The 14,203-nt window shown below is 47.2% G+C and overlaps 1 protein-coding gene across 1 annotated transcript in view; it reads right to left on the bottom strand.

Annotated features, from left to right (window-relative positions):
* Positions 1–706: 706 nt before the first annotated feature.
* LOC140204646 (guanylate-binding protein 1-like) overlaps positions 707–14,203 on the bottom strand; it is a 31,804-nt gene continuing 18,307 nt past the window's right edge. The window contains 2 exon segments of the mRNA XM_072271343.1: positions 707–862; positions 10,494–10,831. Coding sequence (XP_072127444.1) covers positions 707–862; positions 10,494–10,831 — 494 coding nt within the window.

Below are 14,203 nucleotides of genomic sequence, written 5' to 3' on the forward strand. Positions count from 1 at the left end.
GAGTGGTACAGCACAGAAAACGAGCCCTTCACGCTGGAATCTAATTGCGAGTTAGGGGTGATGGAATATACATTACTGTGTAAAGTCTTCGGCACATACAGTATAAAGCTCAGGATCCTAGACAACTTGCACAGTACTGTAGTAATTTTATGTATTGCACTGCACTGCTGCTGCTGTAAAAACAAATTATGACATGTGAGTGTTGATGTCTCGTCAGCAGTTAGCTATGAAAAGATCCAGAGCAGGTCGAAGACCAGAGAGGGGTGTCCAGGAAGAGGAAAAGGATTGGAGATGGGGGAAATGGTCATTGATGCGGGCTGGAGAGTTCTTGCCAAAGAAGTACGCACGGAGACCGAGGCGGCGGAAGAAGAACTCAGCGTCGTGGTGAAAGCGGACTCAGTGAGATATGGGTGCAGGGGTACAAAATGAGGCATTTACTGATGACATAACGTCCTGCCTCAGAGAGGGGAATGTCAGAGAGGATGGTGAAGACCCGGCAAGGATGAGAGCTAGTACAGAGACGAGAAGAGGGTTGGTAGTGTCTGAGGGCAGAGGAGGGTTGGGGTGTACAGGGACGATCGGGTGAGAGGAAGATGGACCCAAGAGAAGGCAGTGGGTCCTGAGAGGCACGGGACTGCAGAGTGGTGGGGAAAGGAGAGACTGGGGTTCCAGCGGCAGCGAGCAAAGACCCGGCCTGGAGGTGCCGTCAGTCAAGGTCCAGGCTGGGGTCGGGGTTGGAATTTGTGCAGTCAGCACTTCGGTGTCCGGGGTCGTTGGAAACTGCATTGATGGCGGTGAAGTCCTGGTTCTGAATCAGCTCGGGATTGTTAGAACCATTGAGATTGGCAACAGGGATCGCCGTCTGAGGACATCCGTGGCTGCGGCGTTGGAGACTGTAGGTTCTGCAGTCTGTAGACACAGGATCTTCCGATCCACTGAGCACCAGAAAAAGCGGGATCTCCAGATGGTCACCCATTTCAATTCTACTTCCCATTCCCATTCCGACATGTCAGTCTACTGCCGCGATGAGACCACACTCTAGTTGGAGGAGCAACACGTTAAATTATGTTTGGGTAGCCTCCAACCTGATGCAATACACATCGATTTCTCGAACTGCTGGTAATGCCCCCCTTCCGCATTGCCATTTCCCCCTCTCACGTTATCTCCCTACCTGTCCATCACCTCCCTTTGGTGCTCCCCCACCCCCACTACCCTTTCCTCCGCGGCCGCCTTTCCTCTCCTATCAGATTTCCCTATCTCTTTCACCAATCAACTTTTAAGCTCTTTATTTCAGCCCGCCCCCTCACCCGATTTAACCAATCATCTTGTACTTCCTCCTCTCCTCTTCCCACTTTCTTACCCTGACTTCTCATCTTTTTTCCTCCAGCCCTGATGAAGGTCCCGGCCCGAAACATCGACTGATTACTCTTTTTCGTAAATGCTGCCTGGCTTGCTGAGTTCCTCCAGCAGCTTATTTGCGTTGCTTGGATTTTCAGCGTCTGCAGACGTTCTCTTGTTATAAATTCGGCTGAAGTTCATTGTTGTGTTTATATGCTGTGTTTAAAGCTCCTGGACACTCAGATTGTCTGGGTCTGATCAACACAGCCCATTACAGCTGTTAACATATCAGAAATCTGTCCTGCGACCAGTGCATAAGCACAAAGAAATTTGCTCAGAGTTATCATGTCACCAAAAATATTCACACACCTCGGTAGATGTGCAGGGTTGAGTATTCTAATAAGTTGCATCACGGCATGGTATGTAATCAGCAATGCCCAGGAATGCACCAAAAATCTATAGGAATTCATTGATACAGCCCAATCCATCAGAGACAAATTTGCATCATGTGCTGCTATAAGAAAGCAGCATCCATCTTTAAAGATCTCCCCTGAACTATTACCATTTGGCAGGAAGCAAAGATGCCTCAGGTCCCACACCATTAGGTTAAGGAAAATGTATTACCCTACAATCATCAGGCTCCTGATACAGAAAATAAAACTGTTTAAATCAATTTACCTCCCAGTGTTTTTGAGGAAATTGGAAATCTATGCTTTTACTTCTGGAAAAAAAACTAGTTTAGATTCTATGCAACCTTTGTTTTGCAACTGGATAAGACACCTCAGGCATAAGTGTCACCATCAAATATATCGTATAGTAATCTGGACCATAGAATATACAAAAGAAATTTATTTATGTAGCCCCCTGGTAAGCCTCAACTCGCTTTCGTCTAGGGGAAGCAGCCTTCGGCCCCGCCAAACTTGTTAATCAAGTTTGTGTGGATGCTGTGTGATGTACCCCACCCCGACAAATAACAGACAATACACCATATGCGATTAAATGATTACACTTTATAGATCTTACTGGAACTATGCTTTTATATTTTATCTCTATTAATTACAAAGTAAAAGGCGCCAAACTTATCAAAGTTCAATCACTTCGTGCATAAAAGTTGGAGCTCAATTAACGGAGTTTTCTTTCCACCATTCGACCCCTCCGACCCCCTCGACCCGCCGTCTGGGACCAACCACAGTGGTTGACTAGACGCTCCACACCAATCTGTCTTCAGCTCCTCCCGAAAACCCTGGGCCTTGGACTCCCGCTCGGGGTCCGTTCCGTCGCCCAGCTTACAGCATAGCATCTCCTCTCTCTGTCCCCATCCGCCTTCTGCCCCCAAACCCGTGAAACAATAGCTTACAGACACACAAGAAAGAGTAACATCTATCCCAATTGCTTAGCAAATGAATACAATGCATGTACATAGCTCGCATCAACAAGACCTTGCTGCCAGGAAAACTCAAGCTGTGGTGCTTCCAGTTCGGCATGCTCCCGAGACTCATGTGGCCTTTAACAGTGTATGAAATTCCCATCAGCAAGGTTGAAAAGCTCAGAAGAATGATCAGCACACATGTGAGACAGTGGCTTGGACTTTCACGATGCTTAAGTCCTGTTGGACTGTACGGCAAAGGCAAATTGGAATTACCAGTTGCAAGTCTTGTGGAAGAATTCAAACGCACCAAAGCAAGGTTGGTCACTGAATCTGAAGATACTGCTATTCGAACAGCGGCCCCTCGTGTGGTAACGAGGAGGAAGTGGACTCCATCTGAAGCTCTTCAGAGTGCTAAGTCTGCTCTTCACTTCAGGGATGTGGTTGGGTAAGTCCAACATGGAAGAGCCGGGCTCGGGCTCGTCCCAAAGGCTCCTCAATGGCACAAGGCAAAATCAGTGCAGAAGAGATGGCTCGTGGTGGAGGAGTTGAGAAGACAGGAGGAGGCAGAGCGACATGCCAGGTCTGTCTCAATGGCCAAGCAGGGCCAATGGACTAATTGGGTGAGCCTGGAAAAGAGGAAACTTAGCTGGCGTGACAACTGGGAGATGGAGGGATCTCGGCTAAGTTTTGTCATCAGAGCCACTTATGACCTCCTACCCAAACCCCAGAACCTGAACCAATAGTGGGGAGAAGACCCCGCTTGCTCTCTTTGTCAACGACCTGCGTCACTAGGGCACATTTTAACAGGATGCACCACGAGTTTCACCTAGGGGCGGTATACTTGGCAGCATAATCAAGTTCTCGGACAGCTGGCATCAATCTTGGAACAGAGGTGAATCAATACAAATGCCCTCCCACAAACATTTGCAGAAAATGTCCACATCACACCATTTGTACCAGCAGGCCAACCTCCAGAGGACCATATAACATCAAAAGATGTAAGCATTCTGCAGGTTGCTCGGGATTGGAAAATAGACGTGGACTTGGAAAAAAAGCTTCTGTTTTCCCCAGACATTGTGACTACAACACTCTGGCCAGACATGGTCCTGTGGTCCACAACAGCCAAGCTGGCATATGTTGTGGAATTGACAGTCCAATCGGAAGGTGGTGTCGAAGAAGCTTTTGAGAGGAAAAAGACCAAGTACTCTGAACTGGCAACTGAAACTGCCCAGAAGGGCTGGAAGACCAAGATTTTTCCTGTAGAAGTGGGGTGCAGGGGATTCATTTATGACCAGTCTTTTGAAGAAGATGGGGGTGAGGGGTCACTCTCTCCAACAAACAATCAAGTCCTTGTCAAACGCAGCAGAAGAAAGCAGCAATTGGATTTGAATTAAAAGGAAAGACAATAACTGGGCTGCAAGATGAAGACAGGATGGTATGGAACTGATGGGGGTATATCTGGAACGCCAGGTAGCACCGTTGTGGGCTTATCAACGAAACGTCAAAAAATGAGGGTGCCCACCTGATGATCCCGATGACGTACCTACGAAGATGGGGTTTTTTATAGACCACCCAACAGTAACAGGGACATTGAGGAGCAGATAGAAGACAGACTCTGGAACGGTGTAATAATAACAGGGTTGTCGTGGTTGGAGATTTTATTTTCCCAAATGAATCTCCTTCACTCCCACCACCTCCTGCACCCCTGTGATCTCCTGCACCCGCCCACCTCCCTCATTTCCCCCAAACTACCTAACCCCCCATCCTTCTCCCCAACTCACTCCCCATCCTCTCCAACTCTCCCCCTCCACCCCTGCTCTCCCCGACCACCTATATACCTCCTCGTCAACTCTCCCCAACTCCTCCCTCTGCTTTCCCCCTCCTCTCTCACCCTGCTCACCTCCTCCTCTCTCCCCTCTCTCTGCTGCTCTTCCTCCACTCTCCTCCTCCTCTCCTCCTCGCTCTCCCCCCTCTCTCACCGTCATCCTCCACCTCTCTCCCCCTCTCTCCCCTCCTCTCTCCCTCATCCTCTGTCTCTCTCCCCCTCCCCCTCTCGACCCTGCATCCTCCCCATCTCTCCTATTCTCCCTATCCCTCTCCCTCATTCTTCCCATCCCTTCCCCTCAGCGTCCCCTCCTCCCCCTCATCCTCTCCCCTCCTCCACCTCATCCTTCCCAGTCTTCCCCCTCATTCTCTCCTTCTCTCCTCATCCCACCCTGTTTCCCCCTCATCTCTCCCCCTCTTAACCTCCATCTCGCCCCCTCATCAGCCCTCCCTCCCCGCATCCTCCCCATCTCTCCCCGCATCCTCCCTATCTCTCCACTCAGCCCCTTTCTCCTCCCCTCATCCCCATCTCCTCCCCTCATCACTCCCATCTCTCCCTCTCATCCTCCCTTCTCTACCCCTCATCCGCCCCATCTCTCCCCCAATCCACCCACTCTCTCCCGCATCCTCCCCTCTCTCCCCACATCCTCCCCCTCCCCCTCATCCTCCCCATCCCTCTCAACCTCCCACTTCTCCCCTCATCCCACCCTCTTCTCCCCCTCATCCCACCATCTTCTCCCACTCATCCCACCCTCTCCTCCCCCTCATCTCTCACCCTCATCACCCCATCTCTCTCCCTCATCCTCCCCATCTCTCCCCAATCCACCCCTCTCTCCCGCATCCTCCCCCTCCCATTCATCCTATCCCTCCCCCTCCTCCCTCTTCTTCCCTCATCCCACTCTCTTCTCTTCCCTTCTCCCCCTCATCTCCCTCCCTCATCACCCTATCTCTATCCCTCATCCTCCCCATCTCTCCCCAATCCATTCCTCTCATCGTACCCCCTCCCCTAATCCTCCCCTCCTCTCCTTCAACCTCCCCTTCTCCCCTCATCCCACTCTCTTGCCCCCTCATCTCTCCCAATTACCCCATCTCTCCTCCTTGTCCTCCCTATCTCCCCCTCATCCTCCCTCATCCTCCCCCACCTCCCTCTCATCCTCCCCCTCCTCCCCCTCATTCTCCCCTTCCTGCTCCCCCATCCTCCCCAACTCTTCCCCTCATCCTCCCCATCTCTCCCCCACATCCTCTCCATCTCTCACCCACATCCTCCCCCTCTCTCCCCACATCTTTCCCTCTTCCCCTTCATCTTCCCCTCCTCATCCTCCCCCTCATCCTCCCCTTTCTCTCCTCATCCCACCTTCTTCTTCCCCTCATCCCTCCCTCTTCTCCCCCTCATCACCCCCATCTCTCCTCTTCATCCTTCCCTTCTCTCCCCCTCATCCTGCCCCTCATCCCATCTCTCCCCCTCATCCTCTCCTCCCCCCATCCTCCCCTCCCCCATCCTCCCCATCTCTACCCCTCATCGTCCTCATCTCTCCCCTTCATCCTTCCACTCTTCCTCCCCCTCCTCCCCCTCCCCTCCCCATTTCTCTCCCTCATCCTCTCCTCCTCTTCCCGCTTGCTGCAGATTGGAAGAAATGGCAATGACCAAAGCAATGTGAGATGGCTTTCAAAAAGGTAAAGGAAATGGTGATATCAGACACTGTACTGACACATTATGATCCATATTGCCCAGGGAAGCTTACAGATGCAGTTATGTCACATATTATGAGCGATGAAGTGACCAATCCATGGCCTTTGCATGATATTCACTTACCACTGCAGAGAATACATATTGGATCGGAATGACAGGCAGTAGGGAAGATAGGTAGCGTGGAGCCATCTTCTGATCCTATGCCACCTCTTTGTAAAGATTTAATTTCATTTTTTAAAGATGCAAAATCCTTGTGGCTAGAGTGAAGAAAGTGCAAGTGTAGAAAGAAACCTGATGAGGGTTGTATGCAGGCCTAAGAACAGTAGCCAGGATATACGCTAAAAATAACAATGGCAGTTAGAACAGGGACGTCAAAAGGGCAATGTTGTGATAGTCTTGCGGGGGGGGGCGCTGTTGGTGGTTTCAATATGCAGGTAGATTGGGAATATCAGGTTGGTCCTGGATCAGAGCGAGGGAAATTGTAAAATGTCTATGAGATGGCTTTCTAGAGCAGCTCATGATTGCTCCCATTTCCCATTAGAGGATCAGCCATTCTGGATTGAGTGCTATGTAATGAACTGGATTTAATTAGGAAGCAAAAAATGGAGAAAATGTGATGCTGATTGAAAGGAAGGACCGTGCAGGTGCATTTCAAATCTAAGGTGTAACTTGTTCAAGGCAAAGTTGCAGCTGAAGTTTGGTATCGCTGTTGGAGTTGGAGTGAACACTTTTGAGAGGAGTCTATGTGGAAGTGTTTCAATGCCCGTTCACCTAACCCGGGTGTGAGTTTGGATCGATCCAAGTGCGGAGCCAATTTGGTGAGATTGTGAGCAGCTTTGGCCTGTGCAGCTCAAGTTTGTCGCTACACCGGTTTCTGGTCCTAGAGCGAGGTACTACCCAGTGCTTGGAGATTTAAACAATGGTCCAGTTAGACTGGGAAGTCCGAGGGTCAGCACCAGAGACGAGGGTTGGGATGATTTTGCTTGCTCTCCTGTGGTGTTCATTCCTCTCTCTGCAGCACTGAGGCTGTGAACTGCTTGTCTGAGAGTTTTGTAGCATTTTTGCCCAGCTAATATGATGAACTAATTTAGGATCGAGGCTTATATCTCCTCCTGCTGACCCAGGGAGTGGATCTAAGGAGTCAGTCTAGTCAGAATGCCGTCATTTGCTCCGATTATTTTCTTGATGTGTGTGTGTGTTTTATTTTCTCTTTCTCAGTGCAGTGGTTATGGTCTTTAAAAAAAATTGTGTTCTTCAGTTTTCTTGCTTTGTGTCTGCCTGTAAGCAATCAAATCTCAAGGTGTATAATTTATACATTCTTTGATAATAAATGCTTTTTCAATCTTTGAAATGGATACTGGCCTGGAGCAGAACCAATAAGAAAATGGTATAGGTCAATCAGATGATCCATAGCCAATGACACTGAAATGCAACATCTGATAAGGAAATAATATAAAAGCAGAGGCTTTCAAAGGCAAAATTGTGATAACTTCAAAGATTAACCATCACAGAACGAGGGTGAGAGACCCTACGTGTAACACACAAAGAGTGGATCAGGACTACAAGGAACACCTGGCCAGTGTAGATTCTTTCTACTGTTTGGCTATTCAGGAGAGTCAGGGAAACCATGTGTGTGTGCACACAGGTACTTGTTTGTTTGTTAGTTTTCATGTGTTTGTTAGTTTAGACAATAAAGGTAGTTGTTGGTAATCACAGATACTCTCTGTGCCTCTCTGATCATTAACACAACGGATAATCCTTGTAACAGTGCAGTTAGATGCAGACCAAAGATGAAGAATTATTCTAAAGGGAGGATGACACATCCAAGGCTGAAAAGGGAAGTCAGAGACAGAATAAAAGTCAATGAGATAGCATATAATATGATAAAAATTTATGTGTTTCTAGAGGATTGGGAAGCTTTTAAAGACCAATAGAAGGGAACTGAAAAAGCCATAAGGAGTGAAAAGATAAAATATGAAGGTAAGCTAGGCAATAATATAAGAGAGGATATCTTTTTTTTCAGATATATAAAGAGTTGAATAAAGCTGAGAGTGGATATCAGACTGCTGGAAAACAACACTGAGGATGTAGTAACAGGGTCAAAGATATGACAGACAAACATATGAATTACTCTGTGTCAATCTTCACTGTGTCAGAAATTAGAGAGTGTTCGGGGGCAGACATGAATGTAGTTGGTATTACTAAGTAGAATTTGCTTGAGAAGCTGAAAGGTCTGAAGGTGCATCAGTCACCTGGACCAGATGGACGACACCCCAGTGTTCTGAAAGAGGTAGCTGAAGAGATTGAGGAGATATTTGTAATGATCCGATGACTAGTGGTGTTCTGCAGGGGTTGATGTTGGGACTGCTTCTTTTCAAGTTATATGTCAATGATTTGAATGACAGAATTGCTGGTTTTGTGGCAAGTTGGCAGATAATACAAGGATTGGTGAAAGGCCGGTTGAAATGAGGAAGCAGGGAGTTTGCATAAAGACTTAGATGAGAGAAATGGGAAAGTATTGGCAGATGGGATATAGTGTTGGGAAGTGCATAGTCATGCAGTTTGCTTTGTTTCATGGTTATCTTGAGAATAAGGATCTCAGAGTTCCATACTGCATACATACTTTGATAATAAATGAACCTTTTAACCAATAATCTCTAATCTTGCCTACAAAGATACGGCCATCACATTCTTCTACTCCCAGAGTGTCTTAAATGCAATAGAGAACAACTTTCTGCTTCACACCAGACCTTTATTAAAGTTTCACAGACTTACCAGCATATACAAACTGCTGGTATTCTGGTATTGAAATCCATACTTCCATGTGGTGGGATGAGGATTCAATATCTAAGTTTATCCACACATATATAGCCGGATTCTTATTGCGTTTACATTGATTTGGCTAATTGGAAAGATTACTGATTTGTTCATAAAGTTATATTGTGGTTAAATGTAGCATCTATGTTACTTAACAAATCTATTAGCTAAAATTATTCACTCAATTTATATAAAGCAATAACCTGTTAGAGGAACTCTGTGGATCAAACAGCAGCTGTGGTAGGAAAGGAATTGTCGACATTTTGGATCGGGTCCCTCTGTCGAGGACACCTCTATCGGTTCTAATACATGATTTTGACCCAGCATCACCAATCCCTTCTCCTCCAACCCCAACAACAGATGCTTCTCGACCCACTGAAGATTCCTCCATCTCCCTGTTTATGTTCCAGATTCCAGCACCTGCACTCTCACGTATCTCTGCTGAATGTACATCCGTTCTTACAATTCAGCTTCCAATTGTTCATTGCTGGTGGTCAGATTTATTGCCTGGATAATTAGTGTGATCCAGTAATCACACTGATCGTGGATTGATGGTGGGAATGTAACAGCCAGATGGAGATGACAAGTTCCCATCAGCCTCTGGGAGGAAACTTTGCTGGTGAGAGAGATCCACAGAACACAGAGCAGAGTGGAGGAAGGCCATATTATCAACACAGGGTCAGTATTGAATAGAGATGACCGCTGACCCAGAACACTGAACCAGTTGATAAGGAGTTTGTGAGAGCTGCACTCCATGCCAGGGAGAGTTTGATTAATTTCCAAGGGTAAACAGAGGTGCTTATAATTGATAGTTCAGGTAATTGTGGTACAGTGGGGACAGGTATATGAGAGGATTGAAAAAACATGGAGAAGAACTGGATACGTAGCTTTATAGCTTTATGTCCATGGGCTGTGGGAGGGAATTCAGTGGTTGAAGTGCGTGAAGTCGGTGGTGGGGGAGAATGTCCATGGCCTGTGGGAGGGGATTTGATGGGGGGGGGGTGGAATTCAGTGATGGGAGAGAGTGGCTGTAAGGTGTGGAGGGGATTTAGTGAGTCTGGGTGAGTATCCATGGATTGTGGTAGGGGATTAAGAAGAGTGGGGAGAGTTGGTCATGGGTGAGAGTGTCTGTCGGCTGTGTGAGTGGATTTAGTGTGTGGGGCATATTACACTGGCTCATTCACATCTCTGGCATTTTGAGATTCACCAGCTGGAATCCAACCCTGCTTTAAATGTTCCTGTGTGTGCCCCTGATATTCGGCTGGGGATTGGATGTGGAATATGTGGCAACAATATTTGGGGTCCAGTTCATTGATCAGACTGGTGGGCGGGGGGTTGTGTTGGAAGTGGTAAGGAATGTCACAGAATTGGTGCTGTGGACACATTTCTAAATGTACGCATCATTTCTGACTACTTTACTGATTTGAATACAACTAATTTTGCTACAGCACCCACCACAGTAAACAGCGCAGCAGAAATCTCAGGGATATGCTCCCTTATGAATTTCATGAAACTCCATTCGCTTGCCTCTTCATATTTCTTCTTCAGGTACTCGTACCTCTGCTGAGCCCTTACTGCATCCTCCATCCTGCCCTCGACTTTGTATTTCTTCATCTCACTCCTCATATGCTCCATGGCTTCCTTCAGTTCCTCCACGCTGCACTTTTTACCCTCCTCAAACCTTCTCCTGATCTGCTCCATGATCTGCTTATCCCTGTGTTCCTCAGCCGCCTTCCTCTTCTGCTCCATCTTCTCCATCTCCTGTTTCAGCCTTGAGAGCTCCTCTTCCAAAGCTGACAAAAGGGGCAGAGGATGAATTGGTTAGTCCGTGCAGAGATTGGTGAAGGGGTCATTTCTCTATGTGTGTGAGACAGAACATTGAGAGGGAGCTTCACTCACTGTTCAGCCTAAGATTACACACTCAATATACTGGAGGAACTCAGCAGGTCAGGCAGCATCTATGGAAATGAGCAGACAGTCAATGTTTCAGCTGGGTCCCTATTTTAAGAGTGAGAAGGAAGGGAGAAGGTGCCAGAATAAAAAAGTAGGGGGACAAGCCCAGCGGATTTGCACGTAAAATGTTCTCTCACCTGGACGAACTGTTTAGGGCCCTGGATAGAGATGATGGAGGAGATGTATAGACAGGTGTAGCGCTTAGACTGCTAGCAGGGTAAGTCCCAAGAGGGAGATATTTGGACGGGCCATGGGGACGGATGCATAAGGGAGTTATGGAGGGAGCAATCCCTATGGAAAGCAGGGAGGTAAAGATATGTTTTGTGGTAGGATCCCTTTGGAGATGGCCGATGTAGAGGGTAATGTGTTGGATGCAGAGGTTGATAGGGTGGTAGGTAAGGACAAGAGGAACTCTATCACCTTAATACAGTGGAAAGGTGGGGGAAGAGCAGATGTTTGGGGAAGGGAAGAGATATGGGTGAGGGCAGCATCGATAGTGGGGGAGCGAAATCCCATTCTTTAAAGAAGGAAATCATTGTTTAAACTATCCCCCCCCCCCCACGAAAGTCATTTTTTAGATTCTTATGAGGTTATTCTTTAAAAATATACATGCAATCAAAAACAACATACATTAAACTCTCATTTCTGTCCTAGTTCTCAATCTCCTCCACTCCTTGTTCATCCCCGGATATACTCCTGACAGAACAGACAAATGAGAGCTTTACCCACAGCCCACCTTAGCTTTAGAGAGAGGATCTCCCTTGCTCCCCTCCACATGTCTCACAACAGTCAGAACAAATCCTGGAAATGGGCTGTCTTCCAGCCTATTAAAGTGCTAGTTGTTAAAATGCTGGTACGTGGACCCTGCCCACATGTGTGATAGAATGAGCTGTGCCTACAACAGGTGGTGGTCCAAGCACAGCACCAGGTGTATTGGAAAATGGTACAGACACAAACCTGATGAGCTGTGCCATTTCCAACTCAGAAGTCAATAGCTATTGGCATCTTTTTGCAGGGACTAGAATGAGAGGAGTTATTGTACAGAACACACGGCAGTCCATCTTTTCACTGTCAATGGACACCAACACCCCCATGTACTGCCCCCTCCAGGCAGACGCCACTCATAGCTGACACCTGTTTCCCTCTCTCTGCAGTGGTTGTAGGACTTGTTCCATCTCCAAGACAACCCTAACTCCAGTACCAGTGGTAAACAAGTCCAGGGAAAATATTCCTCGTTCTGTAATGGGCAACTTTTGGGCTACCTTGGAGTCTGAACAGAGAACTCAACCTTTATGGTCTGTGTCTTCCTTGTTACCCCATTCACTGCCCCAGCAGTGAGTTCCCCAACCACTGGAGCACCCTTACTCTGTCCCATGAGAGGGGTCGGTGCCCCACGGCTTTTTCCATTCCCATCACCCACGGCTATGTTCAGGGTATATGCTGGGGTCCCACACCTGCAGCCACAGTTCCACATTGTAGCCTGTGTTTCAAATCTGTGCTAGCTATTTCCTCTCTCATACCATTGTATTCTCCCTCAATTGGGCATAATACACCAGGTTTTTGGTCAAACTATTGATCCTCCATTGTATGCAAAATTCAGTTATAAGATCATAAGACCATAAGACCATAAGACAAAGGAGCAGAAATAGGCCATTCGGCCCATCGAGTCTGTTCCGCCATTTTATCATGAGCTGATCCATTCTCCTATTTAGTCCCACTCCCCCGCCTTCTCACCATAACCTTTGATGCCCTGGCTACTCAGATACCTATCAATCTCCGCCTTAAATACACCCAATGACTTGGCCTCCACTGCTGCCCGTGGCAACAAATTCCATAGATTCACCACCCTCTGACTAAAAAAAATTCTTCGCATTTCTGTTCTGAAAGGGCGCCCTTCAATCCTTAAGTCATGCCCTCTCGTACTAGACTCCCCCATCATGGGAAACAACTTTGCCACATCCACTCTGTCCATGCCTTTTAACATTCGAAATGTTTCTATGAGGTCTCCCCTCATTCTCCTAAACTCCAAGGAACACAGTCCAACAGCGGACAAACGTTCCTCTTATGTTAACCCTCTCATTCCTGGAATCATTCTAGTGAACCTTCTCTGTACCCTCTCCAATGTCAGTACATCCTTTCTTAAATAAGGAGACCAAAACTGCCCACAGTACTCCAAGTGAGGTCTCACCAGCGCCTTATAGAGCCTCAACATCACATCTCTGCTCCTATACTCTATTCCTCTAGAAATGAATGCCAACATTGCATTCGCCTTCTTCACTACTGACTCAACCTGGAGGTTAACTTTAAGGGTATCCTGTACGAGGGCTCCCAAGTCCCGTTGCATCTCAGAACTTTGAATTCTTTCCCTATTTAAATAATAGTCTGCCCGTTTATTTTTTCTGCCAAAGTGCATAACCATACACTTTCCAACATTGTACTTCATTTGCCACTTCTCTGCCCATTCTTCCAATCTATCCAAGTCTCTCTGCAGACTCTCCGTTTTCTCAGCACTACCAGCCCCTCCACCTATCTTCGTATCATCAGCAAACTTAGCCACAAAGCCATCTATTCCATAATCCAAATCGTTGATGTACAATGTAAAAAGAAGCGGCCCCAACACTGATCCCTGTGGAACACCACTGGTAACCGGCAGCCAACCAGAATAGGATCCCTTTATTCCCACTCTCTGTTTCCTGCCAATCAGCCAACGCTCTATCCACGTATGTAACTTTCCCGTAATTCCATGGGCTCTTATCTTTTTAAGTAGCCTCATGTGTGGCACCTTGTCAAAGGTCTTCTGAAAATCCAAATATACAACATCCACCGCATCTCCCTTGTCTAACCTACTGGTAATTTCCTCAAAAAATTGTAATAGATTTGTCAGGCAGGATTTTCCTTTAAGGAATCCATGCTGAGTTCTGCCTATCTTGTCATATGCCTCCAGGTACTCTGTAACCTCATCCTTGACAATCGACTCCAACAACTTCCCAACCACCGACGTCAAGCTAACAGGTCTATAATTTCCTTTTTGCTTCCTTGCCCCCTTCTTAAATAGTGGAGTGACATTTGCAAACTTCCAGTCTTCCAGAACCATGCCAGGATCTATCGACTTTTGAAAGATCATCGCTAATGCCTCTGCAATCTCCACAGCTGCTTCCTTCAGAACACGAGGGTGCATTCCATCTGGTCCAGGAGATTTATCTACCTTTAGC

This window comes from Mobula birostris, chromosome 11 (genome assembly GCF_030028105.1).
Source record: "Mobula birostris isolate sMobBir1 chromosome 11, sMobBir1.hap1, whole genome shotgun sequence".
Taxonomy (NCBI): Eukaryota; Metazoa; Chordata; class Chondrichthyes; order Myliobatiformes; family Myliobatidae; genus Mobula; species Mobula birostris.